The sequence below is a fragment of the Melanostigma gelatinosum genome, assembly GCF_949748355.1.
Source record: "Melanostigma gelatinosum genome assembly, chromosome: 10".
Classification (NCBI taxonomy): Eukaryota; Metazoa; Chordata; class Actinopteri; order Perciformes; family Zoarcidae; genus Melanostigma; species Melanostigma gelatinosum.
In genome coordinates this window covers 21,195,790-21,214,555 of record NC_136643.1, presented here as the reverse complement: position 1 = coordinate 21,214,555, position 18,766 = coordinate 21,195,790, and the positions used below count along the sequence as shown (strand labels likewise).

At 42.2% G+C, this 18,766-nt stretch overlaps 1 protein-coding gene across 1 annotated transcript in view; it reads left to right on the top strand.

Annotated features, from left to right (window-relative positions):
• The window catches only part of lrp1bb (low density lipoprotein receptor-related protein 1Bb), a gene marked incomplete at its 5' end in the record, with an annotated part of 216,928 nt that overhangs the window by 111,836 nt on the left and 86,326 nt on the right, over window positions 1-18,766 (top strand). Inside the window, 8 exons of the mRNA XM_079277460.1 lie at window positions 301-414; window positions 5,109-5,189; window positions 5,278-5,448; window positions 7,306-7,488; window positions 10,809-11,009; window positions 13,202-13,447; window positions 16,722-16,919; window positions 17,471-17,675. Coding sequence (XP_079133586.1) covers window positions 301-414; window positions 5,109-5,189; window positions 5,278-5,448; window positions 7,306-7,488; window positions 10,809-11,009; window positions 13,202-13,447; window positions 16,722-16,919; window positions 17,471-17,675 — 1,399 coding nt within the window. The remainder of the gene's footprint in view (window positions 1-300; window positions 415-5,108; window positions 5,190-5,277; window positions 5,449-7,305; window positions 7,489-10,808; window positions 11,010-13,201; window positions 13,448-16,721; window positions 16,920-17,470; window positions 17,676-18,766) is intronic.

Here is an 18,766-nt window from a genome sequence, read left to right as displayed (position 1 = left end):
GATGCACGTTCCCTCATCGTCAGATTGACACGCATACCCCACATCAGTAACACGTCCCTTGTCCGCTGTCCATGCGTGTGCTCACCGTGGCCGTGCATGTATCTGACAGCAACAGCACATTCCCCACGGCTTTCAGACCTTCCCTTCCTCTGCTGTGTGATCGAGTGTTAAAAAGTTTGCACTGGGCGGACATCGACGTCCTGGTGATGTAGTGATGATCATTAGGGTTGTTGTGCACATCCTGCATTGACTTATGCACTTGCGATTGAATTATGTGGCTTCGTCTTTCTTCTCTCTCAGCCCAGCCCTGTCGGGCCGACCAGTTCTCATGCCAGAGCGGACGATGTATACCTCGAGCCTGGAGCTGCGACCGCGAGGATGACTGCGGGGATATGTCTGATGAAATATCATGCAGTGAGTCACACTTGGCTATTCACCACATGCCGTTCAAGTTTCACTCTGCGTGGATTTGAACACTACTGCTATTTGTGTTGGTCAAGATGTCATCTAGGTAATATAGGTCAGCTCTGCCAATGAATCGAATATGAATAAGACCATTCAGGGCATTCTCTAGTTCTTGGAACTGTTGTGCCTAATCGGGTTATATTTAAAGCTTGAATGAGTGTGATGTTTTTCTCCTGTCTTACAAGATATCTCTGAGGAGGGATAGGGTTGTCAGTGCACACTGGCGACTCAATGATTACATCACCAGGCAGTGGGATTTTAAAACTCACTTTCCATTCTACACTCGGAACTCTTCAAATGTCACTCGAGGATTTATGTTGTCGACTCTGCCAGAAACTTGTCAACATTTACCGTTTCACCTCTAATGGATCGACAGAAAGTATGTGCTGAGCAGCACTCACGCTGGATAAATTGATGTCATTTGTGCATTATGATAAAATAATTTCTTTTTTCACACAATGTCCTTAAAAGTATTCCACCAAAAAAATGCAAACAGTTGCAGACAAACCTGCTGGGATTAATTGGACCACATGTTATTTTCTTCCCATTTTACATACAGATGTTTCTGTTGTCTATAGTGGTGTGTGCAAACCATGACACACACACACATGTATGTCCTGATACATGAGGTAGAGGAAAAGGATTTTGGTTTTAGCCAACGGGCAGCATGGCTGTAGGGATGGCAATATCTGCTGGTTGCTCCGTTTTACCAAATATCTCAAAAACCTTCGGATGGGATGCCATGGAATTGGTACAGATGTTAATATTGCCAAATTGCCAAACATTGAATGCTACTCTCAGCTGCTTATCTTTTTTTTTTTTTTCTTTTTTTTTTTGGATCCTTGAATATTCACTTGTCTCTTTTGCATACATTACTTCATGAAGTTGAGTGAGTCTTAGGATTTGAATTATTGATACTGTGTTCTCTGGACCAATAACTCAACATGCCCTCACTGATGGCATCACCTTGAGGGTGGTTCTGAGTAAGTTGCCTACTTTTGTGCAGTAGTTCACTTTTCTGAAATTGTGTCTCAGTGGTATTACACAAACTGTCAGCTTCAGTTGGTAAAAGTGTCAGTCTGTGCTCTGGATTAATCTTGGAAAACAGAAATGAGCAAAACACATGGCACGCCACGATGCTTCGAACCTTTCAGAGTTGTGCTTCACCTTTTCTTTGTAACAGAAAAGTGCACCTTACATTGTGAAATGTTTTCAGCTGTGAAGTTGAACTGGATGAATTAACAGCACGCATTAAAAGGATGGGGGTGAAGGTTTTAACATTCCCCCTTTAATCACTGTTTGTATTAAAACAGCCTTTTATACTGATAGATATTTGCCACCTCAGCCTCCCTTTGTGTGTCTTTAGCTGATTCAATATGCAGTCACAAACAGCCAGGGTTGTAAGCAGTAATTAAAGTTCATGCTTGGCTTCATTCAATCATAATCGCGCTATGCAGAAAAACATATTTGCTTCCTTACTGCCGTCTGAGCCTCCTCAGGCATCACTTCTCTATAGGCACTCCACTGTGCAGCTCTGGCAGCTCACTTAGCTCCAGTGGAACCACTGTGGATTTTTGGAACACCTGAACCGCTCGGTGGTGGCCGCTTCAGAGATTGATGCTAATTTGGATTTTGTTTGTCAGTAGTTTAGTAGTTGTCACACAGTGTCTCATATCGGGCTCTCTGTTCACTTGAAGCCGTCATTATTTATGGATGCTGGTGTTCCATTTTTTTTTTGCCAGGCTCAGTGTTTACTTGAAACCTTCATTATTTATGGGTGTTCTTGCTTCATTTTTAATGAGTGTTAAATTCCAACCAGTCATGCGCTGTCACCGAGACCTAACACATTTGTGGGAAGTAGACACTTGTCTGATAAAGATGCAGCGTGTCTTCTCGACAGCGCCTTCGGTGTCCCAGGCAGCAGAAGCAGATGCAGACAAATCAATTCAGATGTAGACTTGCATTTCATATTGACGTCAATATAGTTTTCAGGTATCCTGTAAGGATATTTGAAAAGTACTGTATATATACACTGTATCTCAAAATTGGTTACATCAAAGGGATTTGATGGGAATAGAAATGTCGGCCCTGACAATGTCACCCGTCCAGTGCTGTAACATAAAACACGATACATGCCGCAGCACTGGCAGAGGATATTGATGCTGTAACGTTGAGCAATTTAGTTCAATAAATCTCCCCGGCTGCAGTGATGGATGCTGGATCAGCCGCTGCGTTGGCTGACTACAGAAGTGGTGATTTGCGTTCACTAACTTGCACTTGCAAGAGAAGTTTGTTTGTTTAATTATATATATATATATATATATATATATATATATATGGAGGGAGCACAATTGTCTGTGGAGATAAACAATTACTGAAATTAAGTGTCTGTCACTGCATGGTGATAATAATGTCAACCATCTAATTTGGTTGATTGCAATATTCGCGTACTCCAGACGAGTGTTTTTCAGACACATCATCATCACTCTTTCCCTCTCCGCCTGTCACGGGAGTTCACAGGTAGGACCCAAACGCAAGACCACAGGAGACAGAAGTCAATGGAAACAGGTTTTATTTAGCCTGACTAAGACAGGAAGGTGTGGAGCCCGTGGTCCGACACCCGAGTGGCAGATCGACGGTGTGAGGCCCGTGGCTCGACACCGGAGGGCTGGCAGCTTGACGGAGTGTGTAGTCCGTGTAATACAAGGAGGGCAGAGCGGCGGAGTGTAATCCGTAGACCACAAGGAGGGCAGCAGATGCCACGGGGTTGAAGTGGGTGAAATGCGGTACGACCTGACAACCCCAGACTGCAGGACCAGAGTTTATATAGAGACAGGGGAATCATTAGTGGGACCTGAGTCTGGTGTGTCAGGCTGCAGGAGGAGATCGGCTGGAGTGTCCTCAGCTGTGCACAATCAAGGGTGCGGCCATGGGAGGTGTCTGGAGGCAGAGGACAAACAGAGCACATGGCACACCACAACAAACAGGGGAATGACAGAACACACGAGGAGAGGAGATCAGGGGAAACACACAACGGGTCAGACAGGGATCCTGGATCCTGACACCGCCATGAACTCCCAATGTGCACTCAGTTCATAGTACTCTGTTTTGTACACTATGTCAACTCAACCATCATGATGTGACTATTGCAGCTCTTTGTGCAACTCCAAAAAAGAGTGATATGATGATTTATTTTTTTTTTTTCAGGGCCGAGCATGTTTCTTTGTGATTGGAGGCATTGATCAAGAGAGTGAAAACAAACTTGTTGTAAATAAAACATGGCTGTGCAAGGCCCACTTTAAAGCATTGATGGAGGTGGAGTAAAAACCCATGTCCTAGACCTGCTCTTAAAATAAGTTTTTAATTTTTATTTTATTTTTTATTATTTTTTATTTTTCTCTGTGTATGTAATTTATTGACCCTAGGGTCACATTGTGTTTTTTATGCTTTTAACTTTCTGCTCTGTTAAGCACTTTGTGATGGTATGTCTGTGAAAAGCGCTCTATAAATAAATTCCATTCATTCATTATTCAAAAGAGGAGTTTCAGAGGATTATTCTCAACTTCTATTTTCCTCCTCCATCCGGGGCCACCTATAACACTCTGAAAAGTATTTCTGAACATTTAGCACAAGGGGTCACAAGCAGGTCACAGTGTTATTCTGTGAAACAGCTCAACAACTACTTGGCACAACGTTTGCTGTAGACATGCACGGTTCCCTGGTGATGTATTCCAATGACTTTGCTGATCCTCTGATTTTTTACATGAAATGTCTCAACAACTATCAACGTGGATTGCCATTCAATTTGGTATTTTGGACATTAAGCACTGCTGTGCAGAAAGCACGGCCTCGCAGAGTCACTAGGCTGTAGACTAAATCTTTTTTATTTTTTTTAATTGCTCCATGCTGGCTCAGAAATCGCATTCATCCAACATAATCTAAATTTTGTGGTGACAGAACGGCCTGCATTTACAAGCTGTTCTCAATAAGGGTGACCGTTACCTGGAATGATTGCATTGTCGTCTGGCTGAAAAGAGCATTGAGAAGGGCCAAAGCACAAAACCTCCTATCTGCAGAATGTTCTGATTGCCGGATTTCATTTCGGATGAGAACAAGGAAGGCTGTTCATATTCAGTCCGTTTTAAAATAATCCCGCCCTTTATTGAAACATAATTTAGAGCATCATTTTGTAGAACCTCTTCCAACTTGCACCAAATGATGGAAATATTGCCAAGATCCTATCTGCAAAATGATCCAGGCATTTTTCAGATTGGCGGTTTTGCTCTTCGGCCATCGATTTGCATCTCTTCTCATCTTCTCTTCTTAAAATGCTTACAGATTACTGTCAAAAATCTCAACCACATATTTCGTCTTCCACCTTTTCGTAACATTGTTGGTGATACTTCATTTTATACTAAAAATGGAATAATGTGGAGACTTTTCTCCACAGTATTAAACAACTCAAATGATAATGAGTGCTGGTTCACATGGGCGTAGTGTATGTTTACAATTGTTTGTGGCAGTTACCAGTAAAAACAAAAAAAACATTGACTGATGTGTAGAATTGCAGTGCATCTATTGGTTTATCTTGGTTGGCAACTTAGCATTCTACTTAATGTGTACCTGTATTCAAACCTTTTCAGCCTTCCCCACCTGCGAGCCCCTCACCCAGTTCAGCTGTTCCAATGGCCGATGCGTCAGTGTGACGTGGCATTGTGATGCAGGTGAGGAAGAAGCATCCTTTGAACGTACTCGACATAGAATTCAAAGCTTGTTCGTGAATGAATTTGTCTTGTTCGTGCGCGCATTTAGATGACGACTGCGGAGACGGCAGCGATGAAGCGGGCTGCATCCAGTCCTGCGCCAACGCCCACTTCCAGTGCACCAGTGGGCGCTGTATCCCAGACCACTGGGCCTGTGATGGCGACAATGACTGTGGAGACTTCAGTGACGAGAACACGACCTGCAGAGGTGGATCAGCACGTAAGAATCCCTGCACTTCCTTTCTAAATGCTTCGACGAACTCATCCTCACATAACAGAGGATGACCATTGTTATTATTCACGGCTGACGTCAAAGTGTTAGTTGTATGAAGCCAATGCTTTATAATATGTCCAGTATATGTAAAGGCCTTCACTCGAATATGCACTTTTTTACTTCTTGAAAGATCTGCCTCACAACACAGTAGTCTGGTAGTCGGTTCATGAGAGCGTAGCTGTCTTTTATATCTGTTTTAGTGTGCTAATTATTGTATTTACAATTCAAATCATGTTTCAATTTAAGTGTTGTAATTACAAGTTTAGCAGTTAATCAGCTTGAGTCCAATAACTTTGTTTTCACACTCACGTGTGACTAATCTTATCTAATCTCTGTTCTGGGGAATTTTAGCATCAGGAGTTGAATCATTTCATCGAATTACCACAGAAAGCTCCTGCAAGCTCCTAGAAACTCACAGCTCACTTGCTTGTCACGAGAATGTGTTGACTGTTCATCAAACTCTGTTTCCTGATGGGAACTGCAGGCTTCTCCACTCCCCCGTGTCTGCTTCTGCTTTTACTCCGGGGGATTGAATCCGTCTTATCTTTGCCTCAGCTGTTGAGGAAATGTTGTTTTTTGCGGGTTTGACTTTTTAAGTATCAACCAAATCATCGATACTGAAGATACACGACACCACACTGATTTTAAATGCGTGCGTATAGTGCTGTTAACACTGTAGTTCTCCTGGTGTTATTTGGTTTCGAACGTCTTTATATGTTTAAAATATACAATTTTGTTCCTTTGAAATTATTTATAAATATGAAGCCGTTATTAAAAGAACGGGATGTATTCCACACTGCCATTCATTTTGTGAATGAACTCTCATCAGATGATTGGTCCAGTGACTCCGATACCTGCAACACATACACCATATTGGTGTCGCTTCCTAAACCCAAGCTGGGGAAGGAAATAGTGAGCATAGTCATTAAACAAGACAGAGACATCTTACAGGCATAAACCTTTAAGGTACAATCTGGAAGATCTCCATTTCGTTCTCTGTGGCGGCACTCATGGCGATTAATGGTAATTGCAGGCATGTTTTTGGACCTCACTTCCCAGAGAGTGCCCTTGGGATTTGTTCTGCCAATGTCACTGCAGACATTATCGTAATATTTCAACACTTCATATGCTTCATATGCCAGGGCTTTCATCAGTGGGCCGCAGGCTCAGTCGCCATTGTGTTATTTCAATCGGCATTAGATGGAGACATTTATTTCAATGAAAATCTTAAAGATTACTATTTCTCTTTTTTCAACTTTAGTTTTGTTTGTTTTCATTTAGTGACAAGAGAACAAACATGAGCAGTGACAGTATTATACCACACAAGATGTCCCTGTCTCTATTCAATGGCTCCAGTGGTAACTCTGTAAAGGGTCTTATAAGAAGTCAGTTTGTCCCATTTCTCCAAAAAATGATGATGATTGCATTCTCAGTACATGTGTGAGTCTTTCCATTTCTAATATCTCTTTTACAGTGTCCAGCCAGTGTCTTAAAGTAGGAGGATCCTCTTTGCACCACTTCCTGGTGATTGCCTTCTTGTTCGTCGAACAGGATTTAAACCAGATATTGTATCCTCACATTGAACAGTTGCCAAGATAGAACACCACAAATGACTTTGGAAGTTCATAGTCCAATACTTCTTCAGCTCCTCCCAATCGAGATCAAGTGCTCCACTTGCAAAGACACATATTTTCAAACAGTACAAGATGTCTTGTGAACTAATAGTTCAATGTGGAGCCTTTGCTGATGACAGTGTGCTGTAGATCTGTGAAACAGTAATTGTTGAATGACTCTTTGCTCCAGTGCTGCCATCTGTGATCGAGTGCAGCGGAGAGGAGTTTCACTGTGTCACAGACGGAACCTGCATCCCAGAACGCTGGAGGTGTGACGGAGACAAGGACTGTGAGGATGGGAGCGACGAGAAAGACTGCGAGGGCACCAAAAGGATGTGCGACCCCAAGGCCAAGTTTACCTGCAAAGATACAGGTAGTGAATACAGTACACTGCCAAACAACACACTGAGGTCAGAAGTGAAAGATATATAACGGCAACTATTTGTGTCGAAATAAAGATGCTGATGGCGGTGCTTCCTTTTTACTGTCTCGGGGACTTGCCACTGAATGCATGGCTCTTAAAGTCTGACATGTGCAAACACTGTTGTAGCGTTCATTTTTTTTTTTTACGTTTAATTCGTCATTTGACAATGTTGGTTGATGTGTGGGTACAAAACAGATCCTGAGGCATGAAAACTAAATTCAGCTTGCATTTGAGTTCAGTGAGTAACTCTTGCGTCATTCGCCTGGGACAGATGCACCGCATGGCAGCCTGGCTGAACTAATTTGAGCATTGCGGACAGTAACACGCAGCAACAGAGAGAAAGCCAAATCAGCTGACTTGATTGTTGACTGTATAGAGTTCTGGTATAGAAATGCTGTGAAGACACAGTGATTATATGGACAGCTTTGTTGTTTTGTGTGTGGGTTAATCATTCAAAATTATCAAAAACAATCGTGAGTTCCACCTCTAAATGGAGCACGACGTTCTGGAGTTTGAACACAGCCGGAAGATTTTAACTAAGCTGTAATGAAAAATATCTCCTCAACATTTTCACCCCCGTCTTTTTCTCAGGTCTTCAAAGAGGACGGAAATGTCTCAGTCATTTCGTGAACATTTTTTTTTTTGTGTGTTTGTATCAGTTATAAATTAAGCAAATGACTGTCTTCCTTTTCATAAAGGATTCACTCTCTGACAGGCTCGAGAGGCTTAACCATTCTCCACTTTGGAGCAGTGCAGTGAAGTTCTTACTCATGTACTTGTTCAACCAATTAGAACAGACCATTTAAATGGCCTGGATAAACTCCCCACGTACCCAAACCCAGCATCCACTTTCCTTTCCTCAGCTGAAAAGAGAAGGTCAGAGAGAGATTCACTTGCTCTCTGTCTTTAGCTCTGCAGCTTTCCCGCTCATCCCTTGACAGTATTATCAAGAATGGAGGCAATGCTGCGTGGTGAAAGGTTGGTTGGACCACACAATTATTATTCACTGTAATTCTGCAGTGTCACACCCCTGTGCACTGGTGCAGTTCATTCTGTCCTCCTCTGAAGCACAGAGTGCCCTCTCCAGTACTATTCTAAAGGGTTTCTGAAGGGGCCAACAGTTCTGATGGATTAAAGGAAGGATGAGCTGTATTTCTTTCTTTTTTTCTCAACTCCTCTGATAAAAGCAAGATGTGAAGACTCAGTCTCTAGACATATGCCCAATTCGAATGCCGGGAATATGGATGCTTTATCTCGGTCATTCCACCTTTGGGGATGGATGCATTTCCACATGTGCAAGATAAATCACAAACAAAGATAGGAATTTGTTATGTGGACTTTCCGCTCAATGCAACAGTACAACTGAATAAAATTGATTTAATTGTTAAAATGCCAGTTGAAAAACAACAACAAGACAAGGCAAAACCAAAAGTGCTGAACATACAGTAAGAGTGCAATAGTAAATATTTCTATCCAATCGCTCCCCTTATATGAACGGGAATTGAGAAGGATTCTTCAACAAAAAGAGATTATTCAGAGAAATTGCTCCTGTAAATACAGGTATTCGTCTGGCAATGTCCCTCTCAGAGTCACAGATCATCCAGTGTTCACAGGCTTAGTCCAGGACCACCGGCTCAGGCGATGGGAAAGCAGTGAGTGCCTCCAGCCCATGACTATCATTAGTAGGTTGAGTTGGGCATGTCTCTACCCATGTCCATGTGTAGTACTTTGAATAATATGCTTGCGATGGTTGAGAGAAGTGCTCTGAACAGTGTACAGTATGAGAAGAAAAGCATTTCTCCTCCATCAACTTTTTTTCAACCATGACTGGTTGTGTTGGCAGCTACTCGCTGTTCCCCCCCCAGCAGTGTGTGTGTGTGTGTGTTTTGATTGAGGATCTAATCGGTGCATACTGTACAACTTGCGTAGCCTTTACATTCATCTGAAATCTAGCAAAATAAAGAAGAATGAAATGTCAACTAGAGCCTGGTACTGTATGAGACGTAATCTTCAAAAACAAAAAACATATAGAATGTGACAATAAATATGAATATCTTGTCAGTATAGAAACCTTAATGATGAGCAAAATACAACAACAAAGAACAACCTCAACGACCATACAGTTACTCACAGTTTCCTGCTCAAAGTAATAAGCAATGGTTACAGTAAGTAAACCTCCCGTTTGTGCCTCCCACTCCCTGAAAAATATCTTTTTTTTTTTTTTGAGCCACAAATTCATGCACTCATAAAACTGCTCAAATTGAAGTTGTGAGATTTCCGTTGTCATTTAAGGTGAAATCAGGAGCCAGACTGGTTCATTCAGCCGTACACATGATTAACTTCCTTGTCCATGTTCATTACCGTAAACACTCCCATTTTGATGACGGTTCAAATGGAACATTCCTGTGCCCCAAAGTGTCATCCATATTTTACGCATGAAAAGCTTGTGTACTTGAATAACACATCAGCTTGCATTTTCACATGCAACTGCACTTGCATAATATTAGGCAATTTAGAAAATGAAGAGCTAAATCAAAAGTGTCATCTGACTATTTTTGTGCGGACAGCTGGAGCTTAGACGTGATCTGAAGCCAAACAGACACACACAGACACGCTTGATCTCACACTAATTCCACACACCCACTGCAGTCGCTTTCAGCCTCCCATGTTGGTTTGCATTGATCCGGCACCGAGCATAAACCATTAAGAACACAAAGCCCTATGATGTAGCCTTGATGGAAAAAAATGTAAATTTGAAAATGCTGCTATCCATGCTTTACCTGAGAGTATGGCAAAATGATACAGCCCAGTGTGTGCATTCTTTTCTTCCTCATCACCCTCAGTGATTCCAGCTGCCTCTATCTCACCTACAATGAGGGAATTGCACATGATACTGTACGTGTCAGTGTAAGGAATATTGATCTTGTGGGGTTTTTTATCATCAAGTTGAACATTTAGCACAGAACTGAGAAAGAGTTTGTTGTTGAATGAGGCCCCCAGGGGGAAAAAAAAGCATGGGATTTTTGCTGTCTAATATTTATATCAAATATTTGGTAAAATAACTAAGTAATGAAACATTTGTCGAATTCAAAATTGGAAAATTCAAGCATGGAAAGTTAAATTTCAGTCATAAGACGGGCCACCTCTTTGAGAAGCCCATATTATTCAACGCTAACTAAAACGAGATTACATCGTTTGAACTGCAGTGAAGTTTTTAAGTCATTAAAAAAAGCTAAAGTCTGCCTGACTCCACGTTCCATTCTCTACAGGCAAGTGTATCACGAAGAGCTGGGTGTGTGACGGGGACATGGACTGTGAGGACCGCTCGGATGAAGAGTCCTGCGAGTCTGCTGTCTGTAAGCCACCCAAGTACCCTTGTGCCAACGACACCTCTGTCTGCCTCACACCTGATAAGATCTGCAATGGCAAAGTGGACTGTGCAGACCGCTCGGACGAAGGACCCATCTGCGGTACGCCGGTTCTGTCTCTGCATGTCAAGTCTTTTTTTTTTCGTCCTCCTGCAAGATCCTGAAAATTAAGTAGAGTAGATCATCAGAACATTTGATTTCTAAAAATCTCATTCCACCACGATTGAGATTTATATGCTGTCGTAGTAGCTGCTACCCAGCTGGGAGCTGTTTTCCACAAGATGTTAGAGATTGGGCACTGACCTGCTGTTCCAGTGCATCCCAAAGGTGCTTGACGAGGTTGTGATCAGGGCTCTGTGCAGGCTAGTCACATTCTTACCCACCAAGAATGTGACTCGCAGGCTAAGCAAGGTAGCCCATACAGCATGCCCCTGTGTGTTGGCCTTTCACAAACTGTTGCCACAAACTAGGACAGAAACTAGCCCCTGACTAAAAGCACACACAAGTGTGTGTGGACAGATTATCGAACACTCCCCGGGCATAAAAAGGTTTATCGTAGTTGTCAGTTATTTGTCAATTGAGCTGCGTCTGTCACAATAGATTCCAATAGTTCGATGGTAACCTCTTACACAGCAGACATGACGACATAATACTGTACATCAGTGTGGTCAGTCTGTCCCAAACAGTCACAACTTTGGCTGAATATATTCTGCTTCTTCCTGACCTTCTGACCTCCGAGGAAGGTGACAGACTGACAAGTACGATTCTGAGAGGTTTGAGAAGTTTATATTGATTTTCTAAGTTGAAAACTAAATCCATGCTGACCATAGCTGCTGTTCTTCCCGAGGAGCTTTTTATAGCCACACTTCAAGCCTACAGGGGGTCAGTGTTTGATACTCAAAAGATATATTTTGGGTGAAGAATCACTTTAAAGTGAAAAGACCAACAAAAAACTGTCAAAAATAATGGCTCCCATACTTTTAGGCTTTGTGGATGCTGCAATGCTCCCAGCTGTGTTTTAAGGCCCTTTGATTGGCATTTCTTTATTTGTTTTAGAGAAAATAAAACAAAGAAAACAGTTGCAATTTAGCATACCACATGCACATTGCAAATGAAAACTGCAGCACATTCCTCTTCTCTTTCCAAATATAGCTCTTTATTCCTCATAATTTACTTTTTTTTTTGTCAGACGTGCAGAGTTTCAGAAAAATGAATTGGAAAAGTTGAAGCACTTTCACATCCTCTAATTTTCACTGTAGCGGTTCAGGACACGTTACCTGCTGAGGCGCCTCACGGGACTCATGCTAACTCTAACTTGAATCTGATGTTTTATCATGAGATGGTGCAGAACATCTCCCAGAGGCGCCCCGCTGCATCCTTCACATAGAGCATCTTAGCGCTTGGCCAGGAATCGGTGTGTTGTCTCAGAAAGGGACAGAACACAGACTAATATTCTGGCTTCTCGATGACCGCAAATGTGGAAGAGTTCATCCAGCAGCCTAAAGAGAGAAGAAACGGATCTCATGTCAATAACCCCAGCCATTTAATCTCCTGAAGTGAGCAGTGTAAACATGGAGGTCCATTTCCTAGAGCACCACTAACCAAGCCTCTGGGGGAGGAGGGCTTCCAGGACCTTTGAGTGTCCGTGTTATCAAAGCTAAGAAGAGGGTTTCTGCCTCCTCATCGACAATTATGTGTTCAAATAGACCTTGAGAGTCTGATTGATTTGATCCAGCTCAACAGAACTCTCATCCATTAACAACTGTGACCACATACACCAACACCCTCCTACCGGTGGGAAAAAAGACACTGGAGCAGTTTCATTTTCACCAATATACCCTACCATCTTGATCTGCAAACAAAAAACAATACAATAGACTCTAGAGCACACAATCTTGTCAGTCTTTCTATCACTTTTGAAAGGAAGAGTAATACTCCTTTTTCTGTTGTGTGATGGAAATAAAAAGCTTTCAGCCCCAGGTGAAGCCTGAGAGAATCTGCTCAATGAAGGATTCCTCACTGTACACAACTGTATCTCCATTAGATTGTGGTCACATGACTTGTGTTTGGCTCATGATCTCTTGCTCTGAGTTGAAAATATGTTATCCATGTGACTTAAAGATTGCATGCAATTATTGACAATAAATGTGTCCGTAAGATCCGGATTCAAACACTACCATCTTACAGAGCCACCACACACACACACTGTATTTTTCCGAATGCTCTTTCAAATCCCAGCCCCTCCTCCAACGTCTGCACCGTTTCTAAGGATGTTTGGCCTTTCTTCACCCCAGATATGTGTCTTGTAGCCAGAGGGGGCTGCAGTCACCAGTGCACCGTGGCACCAGGAAAAGGGGTTGTGTGCTTCTGTCCCCCTGGGCTCCACCTAGACTCCAGCAACAAGACATGTGAAGTGGTGGACTACTGCAGCAGTCACCTGAAGTGCAGCCAGGTGTGTGAGCAGTACAAGACCATGGTGAAGTGCTCCTGTTATCCAGGATGGACGCTCGACCCAGACGGAGACAGCTGTCACAGCACAGGTAACAGACTCGAGCTTTTTTTAACGTTTGTTTTTACTGAAACTCTCGGCGGCTGTGATGGTGTGCGACTGTGAGTAATTCAAGTTTATCGCGTTGGAAGCTTGACCGTGTTCATGGCGTGTTGGTGCCCTTAATGAAGAATAGTTTTAAGTATCAATTATGAATGCAAGGTTCACACCATAGATCAAAGAAACTGGGAAGGAAACTTAACAAAAGTCAAACTACAGACTTTTAAGGTTCTTGTGTTGTTGCCGGGGAACAGGAGCGGTAGTCTGAAGACGAGTACTAGGTGTTGATATAGAGTACTGTCAAGTCAAATTCAATCAAAATCTGAAGAGACATCTGTGCGATGGGTCTTGTCTGTTTCTATCGGTACTGATGCTGAGTGAAGGAAGCGTGTTCTCCCTTCTCAAAGCACCAGAGCTTTGTTACTTCATTCAGCCGCACGCAACTTCACCTCTGGACCAATCCCATAAAGACACAACTGTTTCGCCCATGTAGTATCACATTTCAAATTCAAACAGTCAGCTGCTCTCTTATTGAACAATGTATTTGATGAGGAGGGCTCTTGAAATGCACACACACACACACACATGCTGTTGCTTGTCACATTCAGATTGATGGACCCCCGTTTTGATTACTTGCTTCTCTATTTCACTCCGGGATTGATGGCAGTTGCAGCTTTAATCTTACATTAACGCAGGAAAAGAGCACACAATTTTTTTTGTGGAAGCCGATCGGAATTTAAAAGCTTCATCATAAATCGAATTCTGTATACAAACACAAACATTCCAATGTAGAAAGAAGAGAGGCGTTATTGGATTATTTGTGAAGTCCCTAGGACACGTCCACACCTCATTCTCCTTTGCACATCTCAGGAATAAAAGATTTGCAAGTACATATCTTCACTCCAGTAACATTGTAGCTCGCAACACCGAAATGTGTCATTGAAGCAAGGACACCATTTTAATTGCATCTTTTACAGTTCTGTTCCCTAAAGAATGGTTTCGTCTCGAATGTTGTGGGCAGAGTTTTAGTTGCACAAACATTTCTCAGAAGCAGAAATAATCTCACTGATTGAACTAAACCTCAGTTGGCAAGGCCAGAGAAGTTCAGTACACAAGCTCTGTTGCCAGCTTTAGGACTTGGGACTAGATTTAGCAACTTCTTAGAGACCACTTTCAAATGCATCCATCTTTTCAGAAAATGGAAAACTGTAATGTGTTGATTCCCAGAGTGCTTGGAAACCAAATTGATTTGGCTGCAACCGATGCATATAAATGTGCTCTACATAGTGGTATCAACCAGTGAGATATATTGTAAAGTATGTGCTGTGCACAGTGGATCAACAGAGAGCGAGAGAGAGAGAGAGCTGAGTGAAATGAATATTTATAACTAAATTAAGGTCAATTGCTTCAATTGATCTGCACAATGCACTTTATTCAAACATTTTATTGTTATACATGTCCACCATATGTTAATGGGAAATAGATTGTATCTCAGCGAACAGTCATTCTGCATAACCCTGCTTTAGTGATTGGAACATCAGTCATGTTCCAATTCTACCAGCTAATAATAGATAGAGCTATCACCAGTTATGTAGTGTCACATCAAAAGAAACAACGGGTCTTTTTCACAGCAGACATTTTTGAATTGTCCTAGCACGGCTTTCACTGACAACATGAACAATGGTTCCATTCTCTTCAAGTGTCTCACGAAGCCGTGAGCCAGCATGCACACTGCGAGGACCCTGAGACTGAAGCAGCTAAATGGAATTCAGCCGTCATTAGTGTATTATTTTCACCTGTGTTTCTCCTTCTGTAACATGTCAACATTGATTCTTAAAAAAAAGGCCTATAATATGTATGCACTATCGTTGCCTTTGTACCTGGTGGTCAGTTCAATTTTATTTGGTTAGCTAATGTAAAAAAAAAAAAAGCATTAGGTCGATCTTTGATCGTTGCTAGGTTAATAAGCTGATGCATTTTAATAACAGAAGCCTATGCTTTCTCTGATCCCTTGCCTTTTTTAGCCCAGCCTTGAGTCAATCCATTGACAGAGCACACTGTCAAACTACAAACGCTGACAAAGCACTGATGTTAAAAACACATGAAAAATAACCAATTTACAATTTAATAATCAATTTATTTAAAAAAAGAAAGGCACAGCACAGAACATTTTGATTATAGCTGAAGGTGTGCTTCATGTTTATTCTAAGTGCACCGGTATTGTAGGATAAATAGCAATGACTGAAGATTTAAAGGAGACATATTATGCTCATTTCCAGGTTCATGTAAACTTTCCTTTTTATATATATTCCTTAACTGCAACAAGGAAATACATTGGGACAAATTTAGGATGTAAAACTGTGAAATGTTCATATATTGTATAGTTGTGACATTGCAACTGTGCAGAAAACCCTGACGGTTTGTTTACAGGCAGAGCTTCTGAAGATGGAATATATTTCCCCATGGATTGCGCATTATGATACTTTCACAGTATTTAAATAGCACTTGGACCTGCTTTGTAATAAAAAACGTTTCAATGAAAAGTGTTTTTTCTATTTAGGCTACTATCTATTTGTTTGACTTTTTTTTTTTCACCATGAGCACCAACCGGAGGATGTGTGCCCTCATAATTTGTACTACGGTATGGATGTCACCACTCAGTAGGACAGCCGTGAAGTTAGAACAAGTAGGACGATCAGTCAGACACCTATAGGGCGTGAAAAGCAGACACTCACCAGCAACAATTTGTGTCTGCCTGGCCGACCTGCTCCCACAAACAGGCTTTTTTTGGTCTTTGTTACGATAGTGTCTGTCTGACACATGAAGCTCAGCTCAGCTATGTGTGAGTGAATGTATGTGTATACTGGTGTGTGTGTGTGTGTGTGTGTGTGTGTATGTTCATGGGTGTGACATTGCACTTGAGGAGACCCATGTCATGTTTTCAATTGTTACTTTGATTTCACAAAAAAAATGCAGACAGTGTAAACGTTTCCTAATGCGAGACCATTCATAAGTATCCCATTGTTGATTTGTGGGTGAAGGTTTCATGGTGTATTGTTAATTACTAACTATTTTTTTTTGCAATATCTTTTTAACGTTTGACAACAATGTTCCTCAGAAAATACTCTTGTTAAAGAAAAAAGAGCGCCCTCTCTGCTCACTCCATCATGTCCAAAGCTGGACATGATGTCGTGCATTGTCGAGTCACAATTTAAACTTACAAAAAAAAAACAAGGTGCTTGTTTCCTGTCTCTCTCCTTGGCCAGATCCCTTTGAGGCTTTCATCATTTTCTCAATCCGGCACGAGATAAGACGAATTGACCTTCACAAGCGCGACTACAGCCTGCTGGTGCCGGGACTGAGGAACACCATTGCCCTAGACTTCCACTTTAATCAAAGCCTCCTTTACTGGACAGATGTGGTGGAGGATAAGATCTACAGAGGAAGGCTCTCCGAGTCTGGCGGTATTTTCACACACAAATACATACGCCCGCACCAACATTTGCTATCTGAAGACTGCTGTGATGTATTGGCTAAAGAGAGTCATGTCATGCTCATCTGTGCTGCGGCCGCTGTAATGGAGGTCTGAGACACTGGCGATGATAACACTCTCGGTTTACTCGACTGTTGTTACGCATACTCAGGTCTGATGCTGTGAGTTGATAGTGTCCGTTTGTCTCTCCCTGCAAATTTATCACAGGTAGTCCAAAGTTGAAAAATACTGCAGGACCAGAAGTCCTGAGCTGTTGTAGTACAATATCTCCCCCCTCATGAAATGATGAATCAGAATTCCTCCCTTGCTCTGTATTGTTGTTGGTGGCAGTACATTCACCTGCCTTTATTTCCTCTGCGGAGCCGTAGAATGCACCTCGTAGTTGTACTAGTTATTCCATTCCCTTTTGCCTCGAGCACTGTAAAGATACAACGACCAGCAGCTCTGCCCCTTGACTGCAGCGTATGCCAGTGCTACATAGTCATGCTACCGTGTTGTTGTTGTTGTCATTGTTGTTTTCAGGGGTGACAGGGATTGAGGTGGTCGTGCAGCATGGTCTGGCCACGCCAGAGGGCCTGGCTGTGGACTGGATTACGGGGAAACTCTACTGGATTGACAGCAATCTGGACCAGATTGAGGTGGCCAAGCTTAACGGAGATATGCGCACCACACTGATTGCCGGCGGCATGGAGCATCCACGGGCCATCGCTCTCGACCCGGGGCAGGGGTATGTTACGCACTACCTCCCGCATACAGAGCCTGCTGGTAGCTGTGCTATCCATCAGGCACTGAGACGATTGGAATGAAGTCGCATTACAACCTCCTTGTTTTTCTCACGTCTGCATGTGCCTCGATGTATGGAGATCTCTGCTGTGTTAAGGTCCATTAAAGCAGCAGATATAGTGAACATCAATAACGGTGCCGTACGCTCCGTTACAATAATGACAGCTGATGTAGCTAACACCCCCCCAACCATTGCTCCCACTTTAGACACTTTACTGCCCATTCATTTTTGTTCCCCAGCAATGTTCTTCTTTGAAACTATTTCAGCAAGACCTTCAAATACAAATCGCAAAATATGCTTTTTCTTTTTATTCATTCCCCTCGGGGCCATTTCAAAACCATGGTTGTTTATCCTGCTGCGATGCATGTGGAGAGTGTTTGTAGACTGCTCTGTGACTCTGAAATGTCACATCTTGAAGACTTGAAAACATCTGTTACAGTGCATCGATTACTTATTTTTCTCGATGTAACAAGTGTTGTGATACAGTTTTTGATTCGTAAAATGAGGTTGTTAGATGACGTCGCACTGGGGGTATCGGGCTGGTTATTAGGCACCTGGGAGGCTTCGTTAATGTTTGTTGTTTTGGACTGTTGTTAAGAATTTGGAACTTTGAGATCTGCCCTTTTGAAATGAAACTGAATTACCTGAAGAGGAAACACTCAGGTTTGTCATGTCATGATGCCAGTTTTTCATGCTATGTGTGTGTGTGTGTGTGTTTGCTATTTTTTCCTCTTCTTTTCAATCTGTAAATGAGATTTACAGAGCAATAAAAGGTTTTAGTGCATCATAGTTGTTCAGCATTTTATAATTATAGTGAACGGAAAACAAACAGTTGTGAGTATTTCACTGTTGGCATGGCCTTCAATTTTCAAAGATTTCATGGTGGGTTGTGTCAGGAAGGATACAATTGTATTTCCTTATTAATCAGTTTTTCCGTGGCGTGTAAGATCTGTTTTAGATTCCCGTTCACTGTCCAGCACTGAAGGTGCTTTAATCCAGCGTTAGGATCATAGATTCGGGGACAGACGTGCTGC